At 34.0% G+C, this 25,509-nt stretch overlaps 1 protein-coding gene across 1 annotated transcript in view; it reads right to left on the bottom strand.

Annotated features, from left to right (window-relative positions):
* LOC139987265 (multiple PDZ domain protein) overlaps positions 1-25,509 on the bottom strand; it is a 165,995-nt gene that overhangs the window by 63,831 nt on the left and 76,655 nt on the right. The window contains exons 8-14 of the mRNA XM_072003293.1: positions 9,890-10,024; positions 7,121-7,279; positions 5,063-5,236; positions 4,331-4,550; positions 3,333-3,634; positions 1,636-1,860; positions 973-1,146 (exon numbers count right to left, since the gene is read on the bottom strand). Of these exons, the coding sequence (XP_071859394.1) occupies positions 973-1,146; positions 1,636-1,860; positions 3,333-3,634; positions 4,331-4,550; positions 5,063-5,236; positions 7,121-7,279; positions 9,890-10,024 (1,389 nt within the window). The remainder of the gene's footprint in view (positions 1-972; positions 1,147-1,635; positions 1,861-3,332; positions 3,635-4,330; positions 4,551-5,062; positions 5,237-7,120; positions 7,280-9,889; positions 10,025-25,509) is intronic.

The raw sequence follows: 25,509 nt of genomic DNA, 5'->3' as shown, positions 1-25,509 counted from the left end.
CAATTAAATTTTAATGTATGTCACAATTTTACATGCAAATTTAGTAGAGAACGCGCCAGTTATTCGGTTCACGGTTTTTTTCCACAGAAAGCAATGATTCTCGCCTAATTGTCAAAGTTAAACAGCATTAGCCACGGTTAGCGTTTAGATGGCTGATTATCTAGGACGCTGTGTTGTGCCCATACCAAGCTTCTCAGCTTAGAAAGCTGTGTCCATTCTGTGTTTACTGGCGCATTTCTCGAGCATCAGCAAATATACGAAATTAATATTATACGTACAAAACGTAACTGAACATAACTAATGGCACAAAACGTAATTTCTATCAAAAATTATTTATTTTCATACAAAATCTGCTGACTACCAATATCAAATGCTGGAATTTTATTTCACAATAAAATACTGTTAAAACTTATTTGCAGTTTATTAGATTATTAATTGTTAAACTAACATAGTTGCAGAAAATAATCAACAATCAATGCTTTAGAAATTTATAAGAAAATAAAAGTATTTGTTATCTATGCAAGAAACCAAGATAAAAGCGATAAACAATTTTACAAAATTAAAAAGAATATTATATTTCTGTATTGTCCCAAAACTAAATAAAAAATGAATTTGGATATTACAGGATTACTCGACAGTATATTGAACTTGAAAATCACTCTTCTCTAAAAATAAGAGGAATCACAATTCTCTTTTATAATATTTAAACGCAAAATGTTAAAAAATACAGTATAATTTATTATTCAGTACTTCTTAATATATGTTATCCAGATAATTGATTCTAACTTGGTTAAAGGGTGTAATAAGAATAATGAAATTATATTCATTATTAATAAATTGATAAAGTAAACCGACGACAAACTACAAGTTGCTAAACCACACACATTTCGCCAGAGGTATTAATCCTTTATGGTAATTGGATTTAAGAGGGAGGAAAGCTTCTTGAACTCTGTAACCAAACTATTGCTTTACCTCCAGCAATTCATCCCCTGAACGCAGCGTTCCGTTTTGTCCTACGGGTCCTTCCGGGAGAATCGATCTTATGTAATGATGCGGTCTAACTTCCTGTCCATTCTCCACATCCACCGTTCCCTCCAAGCTTATACCAAGGCCACTACCTTCCGCAAATTTCTTCAATTGCGCTACCTATCGGTAACAGACAGGCAAATTTTCTTCTTTAATCTTTCGTTGAAAGAAAAATTTATATACACACTCGTATATAGATATTATAAGAAATAAAGAAGATTTCTAAACATTAAACGCGAATAATTATGTTTCGAAGATTTGTAGTTTTTAAAAAATAATTTTTAAATTTCCAATTACCCACGTTGCTTTTTAAATTAGAGTTAGAGTCTTTAAAATATAATTTCCAAGTCTTCGGTTAATTAAATTGCTTTCTCAATCTATCGAATCTTCCTTTAAAATTGAATCTCTAATCCACCACTTGGCAAAACTCTTTTAGAAATATTCTAGTGTACTTTCTTACAAACAATAGCATTTACATAAGGATAATCTAAAATTTTAAGTGACATCAAATGCAGAAATTCTGATAATTGAATTCTCAACAATCCTAAAACATGAAGGATATATTACATTATTCAGAGTAAGGAGGTATTAGTGTAGCAAGGTACATACCACAATTTCCGTGTCTGGGCCTACGATCTTCTGCCATTTCGCCTTAATGGCGGCTCGAATTTGAGGTGTAAGCTCGCTGGATGGGTCGCTCAACAGAGCTTCCACATTTGCCGCGTCATCTAATTCCTCCGAGGATCTCTCGCGTTCACCCTCTTGTAGAACTGCGCTGTCAACAGTCGTGTGCGATTCTCCTTCCGGTTCTATCTCAGTAGTAGTTTCTCCATCCTGCAAACAAAATGTGTTTCATATATTAACATACAATTTTGTAAAGCTAGTCTCTGTGAAAGAAATAAGTTATACCTTGGTAAAGTTGTATAAATATTAAACATTAAAACTTTATATATTTTTATAGTTCTATCCTCGCAAACGAGATTAAACAATTTTTTCTCTTTCTCCCTATTAATATTGTTGAACTGTCTGTTCCTACTTCTTATTTTACTGTTGCTGTAATTACTAATAGATACCTTCTATTTCATCTATGTTAATTAAATTAGAAATTAATTTTTAAACACCGTGTGATTTTTGAACATTTACATTAATTAATTTTCAACTTTTCGAAATATAGTCGTCGCTTGACTTAAACACAGATCGTGTTATTTTATAATTCAGGATACTACGTTATATGAATAATACTCAGATTATACGTGAGTCCTGATTTTACATCGCATTATAAATAATTGCGTGAATAATTGGTTCAATTTGTTTGAATCGAACAACACCTCTATAAAAATATATTTAATACATTCAGGCCGATGGCACAGCGTACATACTATGTAGCATCTCGCAATGACCGACGACAATACACGTGTTATATAATTTTCTCATTCTTGAAATAAATATCATTACCTTTTGCGTGTTTATCTTTTTGAGATTTTGACTAAAACGCTATTTCACACGAATTGTACAAAACATCAAAACATTACGGGTATCCGATGACATACCGTGTACAACATAACGCATTTTCAAATAAAAATCGCCTAAAACATATTCTGTTTTATTTCTGCATTGATTAGTTTCACTTAATTTTTAGTATACATATGCAAAACAGTTTTCAAAAAATTCGGAAGAGCTTTGTTCCAAGTCACTGATCTCGAACGTGTTAATTTAAATAAAAGGTAGAAAATATCTTTTATGACTAGTCATCGAAACACTAGAATCAATATAATCGTAGCAATGATAATTCAATTATTTAATGATTGTATAGAGGACGATTGTACGATTGAACGTTTATAGTGATGAGATGAGTGGATATTTCGTGTAGTCGAATGTATTTATAAATATATAATACAAAATACACAGTCAATCGTAGATCGCTCGATACTAACTGATAACTGATTTGTTAATGATTGCGCACTGATCGCTGATATAAGAATGCTAGAGACTGACTGCTACTGATTGTCTTAATGAACGTGTTCGGTTATTTATACTGGTCGGGGAAGTTTAAGTCGGAAAGTTTAAATTCAACTTCGATTGACAATTGCACATAGCGACGATATTGTTTTGCCCGGAGTTTGTTTGTCGATACGTTTGGTATGTCAAGACGGTGTCAATGTCCCAAGACAACATGAGTCGCTCTCGATTCGCATCGTCCTCTGACTCATGTGCCGCTAAAGTTGCAATGATAATATTCCATATTTTTCAGAAGCCCATTTATCAGATATGAATTTGAATATAACACTGGAAGGAAGAGAATTTACCGCGCTAATCGGGAAGCTTGGCAAACTGGTGATTGATGGAGAGCTCGGTTGAGGTAGTCTCAGTTCACTGGCCGCGATTGCTTGCTGAAGCTGGTCGTACTTTGGTCCACGTAGATATCTCTCCAGACATAGAACTACCGTTTGTCCAGTGCGCCGTAGCACCTCGACGGCCTCATGATTTGAATAACCCTGTAAAGAATGGCCGTCCACCTCTACTATTCTATCGTTTATTTGGATCTTGTTGCTCAAGTCTGCCGCACTGCCCTCGCTGATGCTCTTCACGAAGATGCCAGACAGCTCCTCTGTAATCGAAACGAGGTAAAAGTGGTTACTATGTAGCAAAGGAAATATTGTATCCTAACTATGGTACTGAATACCGTATCTTGAATTTTTCTATATTTCCGCAGTTTCAAGATTCGTAAGCTTCGCAACTGCGAATTTATAAATTTTCAAATATACAAACGTCGGAACTTCCGAATGTTCGAAACTTCTAAAACTTCAAATTCACGAACTTTCGTACTTCGAAACCTCAGCTTACTCAACCTTTGACCGGAAAGTCTCCAACTTCTAAACTTGGAATTTTCCAAATGTTCAAAGAATTACGCAATTCTTAAATTCCCCAACTGCAAAAGAACCACCGAAATTCCCGAATTTGTAAACCTCGTCAAATTTCTAAGCTTCGAGAGACTTTACGATCCCGCAAAATTTCGAAACTTTCAAACTTGTGAACCACTGAAACTCTCGACCCTTTAAACTTCGAAACCCCCAAATTTGCAAGTTTTCGAGCTTTCGAACGTTCAAAATTCACAGACGCGAAATAATATACAAGTACGAGCTATAAACGTAACTGGACGCGTATCCAATTTTCCAGCCAGACGCTAAAATTCCAAAGATCACCACAGCACATTTCTCTGGGAGCTTCCAATTCTCCACGCGTTACAAATAATTCACACGAAACAACCAAGGGCCATAACTCTTTGTGGCGCGCGAAGGATTACCTTTCTCGCAAACGTATCCAGCGATGGTGATCCCGAGGCCGTAAATGTCCTTCTTAAGCTCGACGGTGAACCGTTCCATTTCTGGCAGTGAGTTAACATCGATGGTGTCCATGGTGAGGACCGGGAGTTCCGGGATCTGCACCGGAACCGGTGGTATCACTGGCATCGCTCCAATTGGCAATGGGTTGCGTACTACGTCCACGATGAGACCTGGTCTTGCCTATCGAACAATTGTCCTTTTCCAGATAATAGCACCGACACAATAACTTCGAATGATATGCAAATGTTGCGTATTCTTGGAAGATTCAGCGAATAAGAAGACGATTATAAAGCAAAAAAATACACTGCCAACGTACCAAACGGTAACAACACTGTATCATTCCTCATCTTTCGATGAGATTATAGTGATATCTAATAAAGAAACGATAATTATAACGATGTCTGGCAAAAAAGTTAGAATTACAAATGTATTTTTAGGGCATTTGGACATTCGATTCCCGATTCAGCGAAAGGATGCTCGATAAAGGATAAAATTACATTTTAATTTTACTACAGAGAGACAAGAAGGATCATCCGCTCGTTTCGTCTAAATACTCTTCCCAGCACATTCAAAACGCTGATAATCCAAGATGAAAGTTTTCATGCAGAAAACGGTACAGTTTGACAGAAGGAACGTGTTGACGAAATGAAAGGGTAGAAACGATGAAATGTCATAAGATTTTGCCGACTCACATGCATCTCGACGTCGGATTCCTGAGAGAATATGTAGCCGTTGTCGTACGCGTTGTCGGGCTGCACGTGGCGTATGTTGTATGTCTCTGGCACGCTGTGCACCAGGTGACGGTCCAACTCGTCCGGGTCACCCAGAATCTTCGTTGGTACGATCGGAGCGTGGCTGCCGAGTGCCTGAAACGTGCCGTTCCTTTGGAATTTCTGGCTCGAATTTCGGACCAACGATGATATACAATTCCTTCATTTTATTTCATGTTTATTTTTGCTATATTGCACGTGACATGATATTTAAAGACTACAGGGGAAGCACACGATAGGTCACATTTTATATCTTTCCCTTTCTTCTCTTTTGTACAAGTAAAACAATGCTTTTTACAGGTGTTAGGATTCTGTATATTGTATAGGTCAGCCTCGTATTAGCAAAACTGTCTTTGTATTTAATTTCGAAGTTGAACATATGCGTCTTCATCCCCTTCTTAATTTTCAAAATATTTCTCGTTGCGTTGCTACGTTAAGGTCATTAAAATATTGCTTGTCTTAATGATTATATGGCTTCAATAAAATTTCAACTTTATTTATCAGACATTTGCTTCAGGTCTTCGGGTCGAAGTCGTGGTCTAGAGGAATTATTCCCCGGTGTTTCGCGGGCATTGCAACCAGCTGCATCAGGGGTCTGAAGACGCGCTGATACCCTGAGACTCTCAGAGACCTTGTTGATTAACTCCATAAATTGAGTTGCATAGAAAAATGACAATTACTACTTTGTTAACAGTTACAAGCACTAATTCTTTTAATTTACCTCAGAATTTGCAATTAATCATGCTTCGTGATAAGTAAATTTGTGATTTCCTTTTTGAGTTCTTCAATTTCTTCAGTATTAATTGTGTCTGAATAATGCGAAATTGATGATCGTATAAAAAAGTGGAATTGATCAGTTTGGCTTCTCAGAGTCTCGTATAAGAATATAAGAATTAAAAGAAGTACGAATTGATCACAGTATAAATATCTTATTCAAATTTCCAATAATTGTAGAAAAGATTATTAAAAAAATTGATATCATTTTTATAAAACTCGAACGTGTTTTCCTTTATATTCATACATTACATCAATTTTCTGTTAAGTTTCTTCGATTAATATGTTAAAATATAAAGGAGTTTTCAATTACATGTTAAATTAAAGCCTGAATAATCGAATTTTTTTGTCGAGAAGTAAATTTATTTTAGTAATATCGTAAGTACGTTCTATTGTAAAAAGCAAATACGAGATGTAACTGCTGCGAAAGCGAGAAAAGTCGAACGACTTAAGTGCTTTTTATTTAATAATTCCTGTCAGTACTACAAGACGATCAATTATAGCAGTATTTACTGTGCAAATAGTCCGATCAGATGATTTAATGAAAACGCCCTGCTGCCATTTAATTAAGGAAAATCTCAATCAAGCCATTTCATTAGACTTTCCAAGCTAATGCTATGAAATCCAAAGATTAAGTGAAATAATAAGAAAAAGAAGTAGAAAATAATGTAACTATTTCCACTTGTAATAAAATAACGAGGAAAATAGACGCGGTATTGATCGTAATCGGAAACTCTTAATTCTTATTAAATTATAAAAATCTTCAAACTTCCAAATTGATAATTTTTAACCCATCGAATTTTAAAGTTCTATAAGATTCTATAACTTTTACATTTCCAAGTTTCGCGATATTCAAACATTCCAGTCTCCAAGTCTTTAAATTTTTAAATCGTGCAATTTCCAAATGTTCAACTTTACAATTCCTACATTTTCGAATTCCTAAACCTTGAAAAATCCAAATTTTCAAATTACTTTTCTATTTTCTATTTTTCTAATTATCAAATATTCAAGACCATCGACTTCTCCAATTCTCAACTATTCAAATTTTCGAAGCTTTGAATCTACAAATTCTCAAACATTCCGATCCTTCAACCTTCGAACGCGCAACTTCTTGATCGTTCGAATTTTTCAACATTCGGAATATGCTTATTGAAATAAAGAAAAGAAAAAGAAACAGACAAAAAATGAAAAATTTGGATACAATACCTGGTAATCCGGTGACGTTGGTTCGACAGGTCTCGCGACAACGAGGCGCACGTGTGTGCCGGATTGTCGCAGAACTGCCGCAACCTGTTCGCTTCCCATTCCCCGCAGATTGACATCGCCGATTTGCAATATATGGTCCCCGCTCTGCAGCCGATTATCCTACAAATCGCACCGCGAACAGACCGTTTTTAATTCGGGAATCGATCATAGTTAAATGTTCTTGCCTCGTTTATTTTCTATCGTTTCCTCTCTTTTTTTAGATATTTGATCGGCTATCTTTATGTTGCAGGACTTCTGGTTTTCGCATAGGAGTTCTGATTATGGCTGTGATTACAGTGGATACGTCGTTGCTTGTCGCTGATAGTGACACGATTCAAAAAGCGTAGATTTTAACCCTTTGCAGACTGCAGACGCGAATTCGCGTCTTACATACTTCGTGCGCTATCTTATAAAAATGTTAGCTATTGCTAATTAAAACAGTAAAAAAAGTAATGGATGCTATGAACGACATGTTATCAAAGTGTTTTTACGTTACTTGCTTGAGTAATACGAAATCACTATCGATATATTGGTATAATATTTATTGCTCGGAAAGTTCCGATTTTTAAGGAAATTCTTAACGTAATAAATTTTGCTTAGTATATCTCTATCGAGGAAATTGTTTTCAAGCATGTCACGCTAAAAAAGCGTTGCTAGAGGTATCTGTAAATGTGCTCGTTGATTTTTAATAGAACATTAAATAGAATTATACTCGTTAAATGCTGCTCGGAAAGCTCGTTCCGATTTTTAAGAAATTTATTAACATAATAAATTTTGCTTAGTATATCTCCATCGAGGAAATTGTTTTCAAGCATGTCACGCTACAAAACGTTGCTAGAGGTATCTGTAAATGTGCTCGTTGATTTTTAATAGAACATTAAATAGAATTATACTCGTTAAATGCTGCTCGGAAAGCTCGTTCCGATTTTTAAGAAATTTATTAACATAATAAATTTTGCTTAGTATATCTCCATCGAGGAAATTGTTTTCAAGCATGTCACGCTAAAAAACGTTGCTAGAGGTATCTGTAAATGTGCTCGTTGATTTTTAATAGAACATTAAATAGAATTATACTCGTTAAATGCTGCTCGGAAAGCTCGTTCCGATTTTTAAGCAATTTATTAACATAATAAATTTTGCTTAGTATATCTCCATCGAGGAAATTGTTTTCAAGCATGTCACGCTACAAAACGTTGCTAGAGGTATCTGTAAATTTGCTCGTTGATTTTCAATGGAACATTACACTCGTAAATTGCTGCTCGGAAAGTTTGTTCCGATTTTTAACACTTTTGTCGACATAAAAAATCATATTGAAAAGTTTTCCGCTGAAATACCTGAAAGCTTCTGGAACGATGGAATATTCAAGTTGCGTGAAAGATAGAGAATCGTTGTGGAACAAAATGGCACTTATAAAATTCAATAAATGTAAATCGGAACGAACTTTCCCAGCGACCGTTTTAATCTTTTCAATCGCTCCAAAAATACGCGGGAAATTCAGGCTGTTTGTATGTTTGTCAAAGCATACGCTCATCAAAGTGTTAAAGAGAAAAACGTTTTAAAATTGACAAAAAAGATTTTATTCCAACGCTATTTCTCATTTTGCGTTTATTAGCGACGACAAGTCTCTCTGTGAGCAGACAGAGATTTACGAGCTAGATTTTCCTAAACAACGACACGTCTTTCAGAAAAAAGAGAACGCTCGAGACATGATTTTTATCAAACAAATTTTCACTCCTTTCATATTTGATTTGATATCGCGAAAGCGGTAAAACCCTTCACTTACAGCGTGAGAAAACAACTGAAGATGAGCCGGTGTTGCTATGGCAAAGTGCAGTTTGACAGCGGCGGTAACTAAAAATTTTGCCTTCTCACGCTAAACTGATGCAAAATGTAAATATCGTTTTTATTTTTTACATGATAGAATTTTGTCAGTTGTGCCCCTATCAATGTCAACCACCGTGGTATTTGGACGAACTGCCGAATGAAACGCCTATAGATCGAAGTGCATACACTCATAATAAAAATCTATATACATATTTGATTACCTGGATGTATGAAGTTCATCAGAACGTCAATTCGTTCGAATACGCATCCACGGTAACCACAGCCTGATTCGATTTTTATTGATGTAATTTTATTGATGGTAAAATATGGTTGAAGCTGCTAGAGGAAGAATATAGGGCAATCGAATGTTATAGAGTTTATGAATCGCTATTTATGGATGTACTGTCAAATGGAAAAACTTCAAATCATTTAACGAATGAAAAATTATACATTCTTTTCACCCAATCTGGAGTTACTTAAAGACAGTTAGAAGAGAAAGTTAACAGAAAAATCTCTTTAAATCTTAAGATAAATAAATTGTGAATCGAATAAGTTTGTTCTAAGTTTATCTTCGAAACAAATGATTAATTAAAATCTATCTTCTGTACTGTTTTTCCTTCATTTCTATTCGTTAATCTTGTAAGTAAAGAAGTTCAAAAGACTTGAAAAATTTAGAATGTCTTCGTGGTTTCAACAGGATTTAATTATCACAAAAGGATTGTTATAGAAAATGATATAAGATAAGGTAAAATAAAATCATCGACGAAAAGTATTTTATAAAATCTATGTACGTATACGATTTCAGAATATCCATTAAGATTTGGTGTATAAAATTGAACGATTTTGAAGAACTGTGAAATTTTTAATAGTTGTTTGAATAAGAGAAAATGTTTGCAATAAACTTACCCGATCGGCGACACCTCCAGGAAGGATCGTTTTAACGACAACACCGGTGCTTCGTCCACCGACGATTCCGAATCCAAGACCGCTGCCATCATTGATCAGATTTATAACTTCAACTTGTGCCCATTCCGTGTTCAGCTATAACAGAACAAACACATAAATTTCATTTGACGTTCCTGTTCGATTCTGATCCGCCATTTATCATAGGTTTATCTGATCCTGTATTAACAAGGATAAAGATGAGAACGATATATTTATGTAAAATATGGAAAAATAAAAGCACGGAAATTTCGTATTTAGTTTGAAGATTGCACGGTGGAAATGGGAAGTTTGAGTTGAAAATTGAAATAGTAGAATTTATATTGCTATTTACAGTTGAGGAATTAACGATAGAAGGTGAGATCCTTGAAATGTGGAACATGGTACGTGGAATGGGATGTAGGAAGCTACATATCAGAGATTGGAAATTTGCAATTTGCAATTTGCAATTCAAGGTGTGAAATTTCTAATTTATTGTCTGTCCGACGAGACGAGGCAATAAACGTAAACAAAACGTGATTACCGCGGCTGCAACTATTGACTGCCGACTAGTGACATTCTGTCACTCTGTGACAGCCTGTCGCAGCCAATAACCGCAGCTGCAGCAATCACGTTTTATTTACATTTACTATCTCGATCCGCTGGGCACGCTATAGGACTAAGAAAATAGAAAACTCGAAATGTAGGATTTCGAATTTTAGAATCCATAGCTGGCAAGTAGCTCAAAAAGTTCGACACTGGAAAATGCGAAATTTCTACAAAAATTTAGAGACCAAGATCTAAGAACTTGAATTTAGCAAATGTGGAATTTAAAATTTATAACTTGACGTATCAAATGCAAACTGCAAACTAAGAATCTAGAAATTGAAAGGTCGAAATTAAAAACTGCAAAGTGCCCAGCTTCCATCTTCTACTCTGAATTTTAATTTCGTTTAATCTCATCCCTGTTTCATTATATTTGAGATAACAACCAATGATATCGGTATTGCGATTACAATACTCGCATTCCCTCCTTCTCCCTTGCCATCGCTATGGGATAAAATGCAATAATGCTCTTTCATAAACGAACATTTAATGCGTTATCGTATTAAAATCATTTGCGTCCTTCTACCGACAATCTCATCACGTTTATTCGTGGTTTCGAAACGAACCGAGCTAAAGGCACCGTTTCTAAAGGCCGTATAATTTTACAAGGACCATGCCCTGATCTGGGCGTAGCTGTTCATTCCCCAAAATAAGATAAAGACCAGCTCTTCGCACAGAACGTATCCTCTATCTAGATTTTCCATTGCGAAACCGATTTTGAAACGATCCCAGGCGACGCCCGATACGTTCGAGTCTTGCGACGACAAAGACAAATTTTAATATCAGACACGTTGTAAGAATTATCGAAATAATATTATTAAAATAGATTCGAAGAACATTCGAGGAACACGATTGTATACTTCACGATGAATAAATAATATTTTATTTGAACTTGTATTTGAAATTGGAATTTTTATTTGTACTCTGCATTTTTTTATGGAAATTCTATATGAAATTGTATGAAGTTGTTCTAAGGAATAGAATCGTTAGAAAATAATATTAAGAAGAAATCGGGAAGCTTTGTTATATGTGTATTATTCAGCCCATTTACAAACAATTGCACTTTTAATGAAATTATTATTCTTTCATCCTAAAGGAGAAAATTATTACAAAAGTGATATCAATACAAGATTGAAAAGTTTTATTGTATGGATATTAAAGAATGAATGAATTTCTTCATGCTCCAAAATCTTGCATTTTGAGTCTAAATTTATACTGAAAATTGTATTGCAGTTATTCTAAATTTTGTTACAAATATTACACTCAAAAGAGGATAAAACTCTAATTGTTCTGGTTAAAAAATTCTATTTCATTTAAGAAACTATTGTAGTACAGATGTTACAAGAAGTAAAATTAAACTCGTGAGATTTTATAAAGAAATGCTATTTTTCCTTTTTGCTCTTTCAATTTTATTGCCTGAGGTGTGTCCGTATCTCGACAGATAACAAGATACGTTAAAGTTGCAAAGAGAAATGCAAAAAGAAAGTTGATGTAGTGCCGAGGAAATTCGTCGCTGCAGGCCATCCTGAAACCATTCATTGATCCACGACACCTACACTCATTTATTACACGTACACGAAATGCTTTAGCAAAAAGGAGAGCAGTCCATTGTTGTAATATCGTAAAATGTTATCACGAATTGTTCGAGAAAAAAAAAAATTTTAATTTCCGTATAAAAAACTAATAAAAAGCGGATTCTTTATTCTCCGAAATTTTCTTTTCTCGTTACATTCTAAATTTACAGATTTGTTTAATATCCTCTGGTTAATAAGTTTAACGCTTTAAGGACGAAGATGAGAGAAAGAGATAAATTTTCAAAATAGCGAAAAATATTTCCAACAAACAAAACATTTCTATGCGGATGGATTCTGTTTTATCTCAGATCTTTCTTCCTTTGTTTCTATGTTTATTTATTTCTTCACTGTAAGCTCTGCTTACCCTCCTTAGGGATGCTGACACATATCTGGATTCTGGCTACGACTGAGTATCAAAGTGATATGTAAGTCAGCCCATTGCTTACTTGTCGGAACTTCAATTTATCGAAATCTTAAAGTTGAAATTCGGGATTAAAAGTTCTGTAGTTCAAAGTTTGACGATATTTCAAACTTCGAATTTGGAATTTCAAGCTTACAGATAGAAATTTGCGATGCGAAAGTTCGAGGAACCGAACGTTGAAAATTGAAAAGATACTTTAACTTTGATATTTCAGCTTGGTATCTTAGCTTCTAATCTACGAGATCCTCGGTTTTTAAATTCCCCTTTTTTAAGTTTCGAATTTTTTTTATTATTAAGAAAAATAAACGTCGTCTATGTTCTTAAATTAAGAAAACATTCGTAAGTGAGAAAAACATAACAAAGTTATAACTTACAATTGTGTAACTATCGTATATTCTTCAAATTTTGCCTCCCAACAAAATAAACAAATAATTGGTTCTTTCCTACTCTCAATAAATTCATCTAAAAATCGTTGGTATTTCGTTTCACGCGTATTCTGTGATTCCCGTTTCCAACAAAAAAATTTTAATTTCTCTAACAAAATCATGTAAATATCACAATTAACGTGATGAAGTTTTCTAATTATCGTTCGAGCTAGCAACGAGGTAAGGAAGAAGAAGATCACAAGAACTGGAGATATGGGTCAATAGTTCTCGTTAGAACGAAAAAATATACGGAAAGGAAGTACAAGAGAACGGAAGAACAAAGTCTTTGAAAATTCGCATTGTTGTTTCTTTCTTGTTGTTTCGTTCAGGTAAGAAAGTTGGCGTTTTTCAGTAAAATACTAAATGACAGAGGAGAAATAAATAAAAATAAATAAATTAGTCGATACAACATTTACTAAAATATTTGACATTTATTGAAGCGGATGGCAAATTCTTGCGCCGTGTGATATGGATCGTTCCCAATTTGATCACTGTGTATATCGTTAAAAAAATGTTTCTTTTTAAAAAATTTAAATAGATTCGTTCGATTGTGCATAATATTTCTCCGTTTGGCGTTTAAATAGAAACAAGTTTGAAAGAGTATCAAATAATGAAACTTTCTCTTAGATTATTTATAAAGAACATAAGGAAGAATCTCAATTTTTCAACTAGTCCAGTAACATAATAAATTGTTAGATTACAAGACATTTTTCCTCGTTCCTGTATTTTCATTAAGCAGGGAAACCTACGACAGAGATATTACTGGAAGTACAAGCACCTTATTTTCGTTTAGCTTTCAGGAAGGTATGTAGCAACCTCTATTAATCAATTCAAAGAAGGCAGAGTTATTTTATCCTATTTTACCAGCCGTATTTCGCCGAGGCAAAGCAATTACGAAGAATCTTATATTTCGTTATTTGCTTCTATTTTATTATCTTATTACTCTTGGTTCCCTTATTCTAATGGACAAATGACATTTCATCAATTTAGGATGATTTAAATGGCAAAAGTAGAGCTCTTGTTATTCTTCGTTCCCTTATCCCAATGGAGAAATTATATTTCACTAATTTAGGAAGATAAAAATAGCAAAAATATACGTCTGGTTCTTCTATTCTACTGAAAAAAATTATTGTACATTTCACTATAATGTAGGATAATTTGAATAATAAATAAATTAATTATCATGGTAAAACAATAGACCTGTTATTATTCTTATCCTAATAAACAAATTATTTTTCCTATACAAATGATATAATATTTTAATGAAGAAATGATATTAGATAGGTTTCTGTTCTTATTACATATATCTTAATGAATAAATCATTCCAACAATTTAACGAGATTTAAATAGCAAAAGTAAAGTTCTCACTATTGGTTTTCTTATCTCAATGAATAAATTATATTTCAACATAATTTCGAATGATTTAAATAGTAAATAAATAAAAAATTAGACGTTCTATTATTGTTGCTTCTTTTATTCTAACGAAGAAATAATATTTCACCAATTTGGGATAAATTAAATAGGAAAAATATAAAGTCTCTTTAATCAAAGATTGACAAATCGAAGATGTTATCAAGACAACAATTACAACTTGAAATCTTGTTACGGGTACGCCCTTAAAGTTTCGATGGATTGCTTCCCCTCGAAGAAGCATCTTCCCTTTTCTTTTTTTCTTTGTCTTCTTTTGCTTTGTGGATGTATCCTCTGGCGATCGACTTTATCAAAGTGAGTTAAACACCAAGTAATATAGCTGCAGGCCAAGTAGCGAACTGTCCTGATAATAAAATTCCTCTTGGAACGATGTATTTTTCTTTATCGCGAAACTTTCAAGTGGAGAAATCAATAGCGAAGTATCGATAAAGATCATTGGAATTTATAGGGAGATTATTTGAGATATTCGCGAGAGTGAAGATTTTGTGAAAAAATGTGCTCTTTTGAAATTGTGATACCTTAAATTATCAGCTTTAGAATGCAACATATTTTATTCGAAATTTCTCAAACATCAAGTTGCAGATTTTTAATTTACGATCTCGGAAGTTTCAAATTTCAATCTTTTAACATTCACTTCTCAACTTCCAAAATTCACGTTGCAAGTTTCAAGTTGCAATGTGTAACTTTTAACTTTCACGAGTATCAAATTTCAACCTTTTAACATACGTCTATCGGCTTTCAAGCTTCACATTTCAAGTTTCGAATTTCGACATGGAACCTGCAACTCTGAAAACACTTTCAAATTTCCACTTATCATTTCCAATTCTCAGATTTGAAGTTTCTCATTTTGAGCCTGGAAGCTGAAATTCAAGTTTTACGATTTAAATCTCAAGTTGCACCTTTCAAACTTCAAATGTGAAGCTTCAACCTTCAACTGTTAGAATTTTAACGTTAATATTTCTGAATCTCAAATTTCGATTTTCAAACTTCAAGTCTTGGGCTTTTCACATATTCGATAACAAATTCTTTCAACCTTAAAAGTCAATAAAATGATTATTTTGAACATTTTCCGTCAACACGATCATCTTCGTTGTTTCTTCTTCGTTTTGCAAGAATACCGTACAAGAAATTATGTCAATGTATGAAAAACCAATAACGAACGATTAATTTACGCCGAATTCAGGCGTTAATTACTCCTGACACCGATAACGAAGTTGCTCGAAAGAAACCAATAACTTGTGGCGAGTCAAGCGAGGTTCGCTTTAAACCGATAATTTAATTAATTTCATAAAGTTGTCACGCTGTTAATCGCTCACAACAAATATTTTTCTATATATTTGCAATATTTGCTAACTAGATTGTGTTTGAAAATTGCTGAAAATTATATATAATCGTTGAATGGTGCAGTAATTACTTTGTTAAATTGATCAACAATAATTTTCTACATTATGGACAAAATGTATAAGTGGAAAATGTTAAACGAATTTAATTATGAATATCATTAATTAGCTGTGTCGGTCTAATTGTTAACGATCAAAACATCTGGGCAATTACTATTGCGATGATAACGGGCAATATAATTTTTGCATTGTAACGAGTGATTATCGTTCATTCTAAATAAACAATATTCGCAAAGAACTGTAAAACTGATCATAACTATGATTGATCCATTAATATCTCTTGTAATCGTACAAAAATACTCGAATAGAATTTGCACGAGTATTTCAACAAAATATTTGTCTTAATATGAAATTTAAAAAATAAAAATTGTCCATTAAACTTAACGAAGAATACGATAGAAAAAGAAAAGTAAATGATCTTTGTCTTATTTAAAGAACCAACCATTCTCACGATTTCGTTGTATAATCCTGCAGAATATAAAAGAATAGGTAATTTTTATACGGTATCCACTCTAGTATTCAAATTAAATAAAATTATTCGCAATTATTCTAACGATTTCGTTATGCCACTCTATAGAGAACGAAGAATTTCTATATAATATCGTAGATAAATAAAGAAGCGGGCGTTAATCTTTAAGGGATGTTTTCACCCTGAAATACCAAAAAAAAAAAAAAAAGTAGCAACAAGAAAGAAATCTTCCAATAACTCGATCGAAAGTTCTTCATAAATCTACGAAAGTTCAAACATATCATAAATTTCCACGTCAATTAACCTGCAAACTCCACCCTCGTAATTTATTAACCCCTTACCGCCACGCAGACGGTAAAATCTGTCGGCGTTTAGCCAAAAACCATTCTATCATTGAAACGATACAAGCCTGTTCCATTAACGATACGTATTCAACTGGCGTAATAGAGCAACGCGTGACTCACGGCTCGAAAACGATGGGAGAAAATAGAAATACGCGATGGTATCCTGACCGACAAGCAAACGACGAAACGATTTTCAAACGTGCATACACGCGATTGAACGTACATACGTGAAATTGGCAATGTTTCATCGGCGAGAGAACGTTGGTTACGTTAATATTGAAAACGTTGCGTCGTTCGAATCGTTGGTGAAATTATAATAGTCGTGATATTTCGTCGATCGAGCGGACTACTTCGAAACGAACACGAATCGTCCTTTCCCCGGGGGTGGAATTGCTCTTTCACGTCGACGATTCCGTTTCCTATGCGGCTACCATCGCCAGAGTGCCAGTTCTCATTATCGAGGGAAAAAAGACGTTTTACGAGCGACTGGCGGGGGGTGGGGAGCAGCAAGAGGCGACACTTTGACAAAGGAACCACTAGATGCGGGTGAAACGGTACAACCAATTTAGACCGGATATCCGAGTACTTGGGCCACCCATTATTACACGAACTCTGGTTCAAGAACCGGATATGAACCTAAGTACCCGAGTATCCGAATTTGAATCTCGGTACTCGACTATTCGGATTTGATTTTTCCCTCGCGATTACTCAAACACGTATGAACATTACGCATGAAGCTTTTCTTACACGTTAAATTTATTAATATAGCTGAACCTTGTTAAGTGAATTCCTGGAAGAAAAATGCTTATCCGGATACTCGGATCTCAATTAAGTGGGCATCCGAGTACTGAAATTCGACGACCCATAGATCCGAGTAATAGCGAGAGTCCATACGGTATTTGTTAAAGTTATTTATTCATTTTGGAATCTTTTGAAAGTATAATAAAGCATATTATACTGAAAGAGCTAGGAAACTGTATTACGATGAATTCTGTAATTGGACTACATTGATACTTATAACATTTGCTGTGAATATTAGGTCGTCCGAAAAGTTTCTTGTCTGTAAAAGAAAGACACTTTCCGGACAACCTAATAGACTTATATTACATATGTTTGTAAAACAGAATGCACGGATTTTCACTCGCGATAACTTGCTCGTAGCGAGATCTGTTAATTGGCAATGCCGAGGCAATGGCTGTGAAATTGTTTAAACTTGAGAATATCTATAACAAATATACGTAGTAACAAATATATGTATGTTTGTAATTTACTTACACTGTATTTGTTCGTAATAAATATTTCTGTATTTTTTTTATTTACAACATATACTTTTTTTTGCAATCTACTTGCGATATATTGTTTGAAAAGCTATCGTTATATCGTATTCCTTATTTCCTGACTATTTCATTGTATAAGGTTGATATAAATACATACTCGAAAAAGCATTATCTCTAATACATAGACAGTGATAACACAGGTATATTGTTAATCGTTAGAGGTTAAGATAAAGTAAAGAGATGAGTTTAGTCATTTCAAATATCCGGCTTGTCTGTACAACCAATTCAAAGGGACAAGGCATCGAGTAACATCAAAGGTATCGCCCGGAGTGTCGCTTCTTGTTGCATATTCCCACCCTTAGCCACCGGGCTTAGCTTATTGCTTGTCTGTGGTAAAATTAAAGAATTCACGCGGAAGAAACAAGAAATTCAAAATAAGTAAATTAATAGAATTTGTAAGACCTTGGAACGACCTGATTGAATATCTATGGGTCGATACATAGAAATCGACTCTGTCTATGGAAACGGTGTCTAATGCGGTGGCTGGCCCAAGGGAAGCGAGAGTGTAACGCGATGAACGTGTCTCGTCTGTTTTGCCTGTGGACCGCTTCGAGAGTAACAATATGTGCTGAGAATGAATTAAATTTTCATTTAACATTTTCATATTTTATACCATAAATCGTATTTCCGCCACGAACGATGCAATTTAATATACTGTAGGGTTTCCTTTATCCGAATTAATAGGTAGACGAAGCTGTTAATGAAGTTTTGCAAGTACCGAAACGATCATTTCTCTCATATTAAATTTCATTTTTTCAAATACAAATTGGGATTAATGATTTCTTTAAATATTTACGGATCTCGTATCTCCTTTACTGTTAAGTCACTTGATTCTTCCAACCTAAGTAACTGCATGGGTCACATGAGAATTTGATGTTTCTATTTACGTAAATCCGACATTATTATCGTCTTTATCGCAATGAAACTGTTTCGTTACGTCAAGATAATTGAGCTTTTTTCTGCTGTCGCCAGCGTCACAGAGATCTACATGCTTCGAATAATTTTCAATATTATTCTTTTTGTGTTTTCGTGCCTGTAATTATGCTTGCACTTGCACCGCTTTCAACTTTTTTAATTACGTCGTGTTTTGTTTCGATAGTTATAGAATACCATATTATATTTTAATTATATTTATTATAATATCAGAATATTATAATTTCGGTACTCGATCGAATCAAGGAAAGAATACATTGTATATGGAAAAGTCTTGCATGGAAAAAGGCATCCGTTACTGGGAAATACTATGTTCGGATAAGAGAATTAGGGTATTCGAATAAGGGAAGCTCTACTGTACTACGATATATTCTGTCAATAATATTTACTGAATTATTTAATATTCATCGAAGCAGATAGCAAATACTACAGTTATGGGTCATTCTCAATTTAACTACTTGGAAATAAACACAAATCATCCCCTCAAGGCGGAGAAATTGCTGTTTCATATCGACGATTTCGTTTCTTGTACAACTGCCACCACCAGTCCCAGTTCTCATTATCGAGGGAAAAAACGTTTTACGAGCCACTGGCTTATTGCTTTTCCCTTTATACCATAGGTAAAACCAAGGAATTCACGGGAAATCGATTTTTTGTTGCCTCTCTCGAGGATTCGATCTTTACAACGAAGTTCGAACAATTACGATTTCGATGAACAACTTGACGTGTTTCTTGTTAGAAAAATTCGATTTTTATGCTTTCTCAACAAGATTGTTGCTTAACAAAATTGTCAATTACCGTCGTGTTTCAATGAAATCGAATAAATAGAAAGAAGCAAAAGTATCGTATGTCGGATTTGAACACTATTTGAATAAAGTACACATGATTGGTTCATAAAAATCACTATTTTCAGAATTGATAAGAAAGTAAATCGTCACATTTTCGATTTTTATAGATTCGAAGCAATGTAGAGTAATTACAGTTGCGTAATCTGAAGTTATTAGTTGTAAGAGTGAACGAGAGTTGAATTATACAAACGTCACGGTGAAACTACGTGTATTTAATATTTCATTTCAGAGGAAACATTTCATACGCGGTAACTTAATAGTTAATTCTGGCGACGCAACGTTGGTCACCGGTGGTTTCTGCACCGCCATCAGGTACTATTTCACCGTGGTTACGGTAAACGTGTTAATCAATTAAGAAAGGTATAAAATTTACGAGAAATTAGGAAAACTTTATATCATAACGTTCTTTAGCTTGCGCGTTTTCTCTTGTCCGGAAAGTGCCTTTCTTTTCCAGACACGTCTTTTACAACGATGCATCTTTATACAAACATGAAACCTAATCTATCAAACGCTTTTTTGATAGAACAAAATGGATCATACGTAATTCGATAAAATAATATAAAACGAAAAATGTTGTGCATTCACTATTTCCTTATAAAACGAAAGAAACTTTTCGGACAACCTAATACATTTTTTTCGTAGCACGTATAATATTCCGTACATTATTGCGTATTTAAATTATCCATAAATACATAATCATCCGCGATCTAATTACGCATTATTATACAATTTTGAAAAACGTGAACTTGTACTTCTAACTTTTTCGTGTTATCGTGATTTGCATTTTTCGATAAATAATTTCTTACTTAAAAAACAATGTACTTTAGTTGCTACAGAACAAAGGAGTGGTATTACTATTTTCTGTATATGTTGACCTAGTTTTGGGGGGGGAAAAGGGGGAACAGTGCGCGAAGTCAGAATTTTCTTTCTTTCATGTTCCTATCTTTATTCAAAAAACAATCATAGAGCGCCCTACTTTCTGGAATCGTTCGATTTCCCTTCACTTGTTCTTTCACGACCTAAGATCACAAAAAAACACCGCTAACATTGTTTAATTACTCCCGACTGAAATTTCAGCGGTTCAGTTTAAAAAATTCAAACACCGAGTGATGAGTAAAAAATTGGAATATTAAATTATGAATACAAAAGTGTACAGAGGCTGATGAATAATTTATATATACGCGACATCGGAGGAGGGTTATTTCCTAAATTCCTTTGTTTAATATATTCATCAATTTCTAAGAACAATCTATAAATAATTTGATTGAATTTATTTTTTTATATTGCAAGAAAATTTCATATTCTGGATTTAAAACTAGGGCACGTTTAATAAGGAAATACGACGAAATACGATTGACGAAAAATGTGACTTTATAAGAGAGACATTTTCCAAGAAGAGGAAGTGCTTCATTTGTTAACTGATTTATTTTATTGAACTATCGAGGAAAAAATGTTTTCGCTCGGCTTCCGCAATCAGAATATTTACAAAATCAATATTCCTCCACGCAGGAGTTATACTGGAAATTTTTACATAAAAATACATCGAATCCAAACGAATTCCAAATAGTTTCAACAACTTAATTCCGTCGAATAGTTTGAAATAAACTTTTCTCGCCATTGCGTTGTTACTTCGCGATCGAAAATTTTCAAGCAACTTTAATGAATTATGTGGAACGAGGAAAAGTTTACAAATGGATGTTACATGAGTATAGCATAAAAACATTTTTAGCGCTGACAGGCTAATAAAATTATGATATCTATATCCAACTATTTACAAAAGTTTATATTTTTACAAGAAATAAAAATAAAATAATTGCATTTCATATTTTGGTTATGAAATATGTTAAGATACACAGAACAAGCGATCAAACAAAATTGTAGCAGATTGTTGAGGAAGATTTATACGTTTGAAATTTGAACAATCATCGAGATTAATATTTTTTTCAATCTTTTTAATTGTACATTCTTTTGGCGTGATTGTTAGAGAATCGAACAAATTATTTATATCAACGACTGATAAATATTAATTTTTCCATCATAAATTTTCTTAAGCTTTGTGGTATAAGAAATGATAGAAAATTATACCAAATGATATAAAAAGATCTACGTTCTTCTAATTGACAAAACAGAAAAATGGCTCCTTTTTTAAACTTTAAACTGTGAACCTTTCTAACGCAATCAAATTGAAAAATACGAAATTATACCAAATGATACGGAAAGATTTGTATCTCTAGAAAAGTCTCTTCTTTTCTTTAATTTTCAACGCGGATTTTGCTGAAGTTATCGAATGAAAAAATGCAAGAGCATTGGAAATAATTCAAAGAGATTTTATGCTCGTGATTCGCTACAGGATACAAATGCTCCTTCCGACTTTTTTCAGATGCAGATTCCTTTGAGGTAATCGGATTAGATGAATCATCTTGTACACTTTTCCAAACGCAAACGAAACCGTACGACCATGTTATCGACAAAACGAGCGCCAAGGATTAAAGCAAGTTCGATCGCGCTCGTTTTTTTTCAATTACGAATTGGCGACGGGTAAGCAGCTTGGAAATTCGTCGCGATTTTGCCTGGCAGGGGTAATTGAATCCGAAGCTATCGGTTGGAAAAGCAACTTTCCGTCGAGTTTGCTCGATTTTCTATCGCCTAAAGGTACCTTATCAACCAAAGTACGGAGCTCCGTTTCATTTCCATCTTTCTCTTGCCCTTTTCCCAAGCTAACTTCCATCGGTCGATTCCTCTTTTCTGGCTGTGTCCTTCGTGTATCACGAATCATAATTGAAGGTGATTCTGAAACGAGAATTGCTGATACGGCTTCGACGAAAGGAACTTTATACTCTTTTGTGTCGTAAGTTCTGCTCAAGATGACTTAGCACGAAAGAAAGAAGGGTTTCGTCTATAGGATTTCAAACAACTGAATCTTCGAAAATGCGATCGAAAGTGTAAAGTAGAATTGAAGCGTCTTAGAAAACGCTTCGACACCTTGTTCTGTCTTTTAATATTTGAGAAAATAAACGAGCCGAGTGAATACTTTTCTTCCTTCGATTTAGTCTTTAAATGCATAGAGTTGTTCATTGACAAGGCTCGTACATTAACGTTGTCACTCAAAAATACTTAATAAAATATAATATAAAATATTGGATACTTATTTGCTTTAGGTAGAATGCAATTTAACAAAATTATGGATGAAAGCATCTGTGTCAGGATTTTGGTTCTTTGTGATTGACATATCCTTGATAAAACATTAGTTTGTATGGAAAAATTCATTTTTTAAAACACAGTATGATTCAATTTTGAAAAGTGATGTTGGTAATTGTCAACGAGATTGACTTGTGGCGTGAAGAACTTGAAAAATCTCCAGGTTTTTTTTGAAACATTGCAATTTAGACAAATCTGAACTCTTTTTCTCAAAGAAAAATCTCCTTTCTATTCCTTTTTCTCATTATGCGTAAGAAAAAAGCTACAAAAAGGATGATGAATTTTTTGAATTATTTTTCTACGGGTTGGTAGCATATAAATCGTAATTTATAAAATTGTACAAATTATTTGTATAGAATTGTTCGAGTTACGAATTAACTTACTGTATAATACAATAATAAATACAACCAGAATAATTAGAAAAACACGAAAATATCTTTAAATGTATTATTTCTAAGATTTGGAAGAATCACATGCACAAAAGAAACAACTTGAAATTAAACTATACGCTTCTTTCGCTAATTGTTGCTTCAATTAATTGAACCATTCGGTTCGTTGAGAACGAATTCTTCGTCGTATTTAATATTTAAAATTCCAGTGGAGGGCCAATTACACTGCAAACAAAGCTACGACGTAATAAGACGTGTAATGAGACGATCTATCGTAATTAGTGACCATCTTCCTCGTGTTCGTAGAGCAAAAACGCGAGTCATGCGCGTTACCAGAGCAGAAAATCACGTGTTACTCCGACAACCTTCCTATTTGCACTCTATTAAACCGAATTCTAGTTTTCGGTTTAATTTCATGAGAAAAACGGACCATAGCCAGCTGGAAGCTGGAAGAATAGTCTGAAGAACTGACTTTATTGATCCTCGACCAATTACTTCCGGTTTAAGCACCACTCACATCTCCGGCAAATTACTCTTATCCCAGTTATCGGAGAATTTGTACAATTTTCTTTGACATACATTTCACGTTTGTCAGACAGTATAATAAAATAAAATACAAGGGTCCTATTGTGTATAATTGGATTAACATTATCAATAAAATTTTAAAAAATTTTATTTGCGGATTATTATTTCTCAATGATCCTTCGTTGAAATAAAATAGTACTAAAAAATAAAATATCAAGTAGTACTATAAAATAAAATATCAAGATCCTCTCGTTTATGATTGGATTAATATTAGTAAAATTTATAAATTAAAAAATTACAGATTACTCAGTACCAATGATTCTTCGCTTAAATAAATAAATAACATTGAACATTTTCGTAAAGCAAACAAAGGTAGCAACGTAAAATTGAATTACTAATAATTGAACAAAAGGAATTGCACAAGTTTATCACAAAGTCTAACAATTTTAGGAATTACAAGCCAGGTGATTGTTTCATTCGATGTAAAATTGTAGAATTGTAAAGATCGTTTGCACGATAATAATTTATAAGTTCGGCTTATTAATAATCTGCCAATTAACCAAAAAAAAAATGGGAAGATAAATTGATCGAAGCAAAATAAAATGTATATTTTGTGGGACAATTCTTTTTGCAATTTGACATCGATATTCGTTTAATCTCTGTTGTTATTAAACGATTTCGTTATTAACTTTTTAATTTGATGAAATTAAAGATAGAAATATTTAACGTGCTAAAGCAACCCTTTCCCTTAAATATGCAAACTATTTATAAATTTTACAAATAATTGAACTTTGAATATTTAAAAAAGATCGGAATGCTTCTTCTATTGGTACAAAACAATTATTTCACTTAGCAGAGGAAACCAGTACGACATTGATAAATTGTTTCCTAATATCTCTCATAGGAAAACTCTTACATCGCTAAAATTACGAATTCGAAATCCCGAAACTTGTAAATTCCTAGATATGCGACTATAGTTCAATAGATATACCTTGATCCCATAAAGAAGACTAATTTTGAACAACAGATAAGAATCCTGAAGAAACGAAATCCTGTAACAATCGAAAGCTCATAATCGAAAGATGTCTCCAGAAAATCCAGCCAGACATCCCCAGAAGCCCTTTCATCTCGCCAAGAAAAATCACGCGGTTCTTTAGAGTTCAGCCTCATCAAACTTCATCAATCAGCGCGAATACCGGAGAAAGTTCGACGAATTCCTTGGAGGGCGGTCATCACGAGACCATTTCCATCGAAATGGCTGGAACACCTCGACGATAACTTCATTTCCATTCCAATCGTCTTATCGGTCTCACCGTGAAACGACTCGAGCGAGAAGAAACGAGCGGAGAAAAAAAAGGAAAGAAAAAGAAAAGAGCTAACTTACGGAAGAAAATCAGAAGCGCGAAAGATATATCCAAACGAGGGCAATTACACGGGCGATCGATCGAAAGGGTTTTTATCGCGACGCGAGGCATCTTTCGCGTGGCCTTCATCGTTCGAGGGAGAGACACAAAGGAGCACAAGGAAGAAGACGCCGACCTTCTCGAAGTCGAGAGCTGAGCTTTCGACGACGAAACTCGAGCCAGACACAGGCATTACACGCAGCCGGTGTTTGCCAAACCGGTGTTCGCGTGGATGATACCGTTGACGACGAGGATATCGTTAACCCCCGCGGGGTTGAAAATGGGGTGGAATCTTTCACGA

This window comes from Bombus fervidus, chromosome 5, assembly GCF_041682495.2.
Source record: "Bombus fervidus isolate BK054 chromosome 5, iyBomFerv1, whole genome shotgun sequence".
NCBI classification, from domain to species: domain Eukaryota; kingdom Metazoa; phylum Arthropoda; class Insecta; order Hymenoptera; family Apidae; genus Bombus; species Bombus fervidus.
This window is presented reverse-complemented; position numbering and strand designations above follow the sequence as displayed.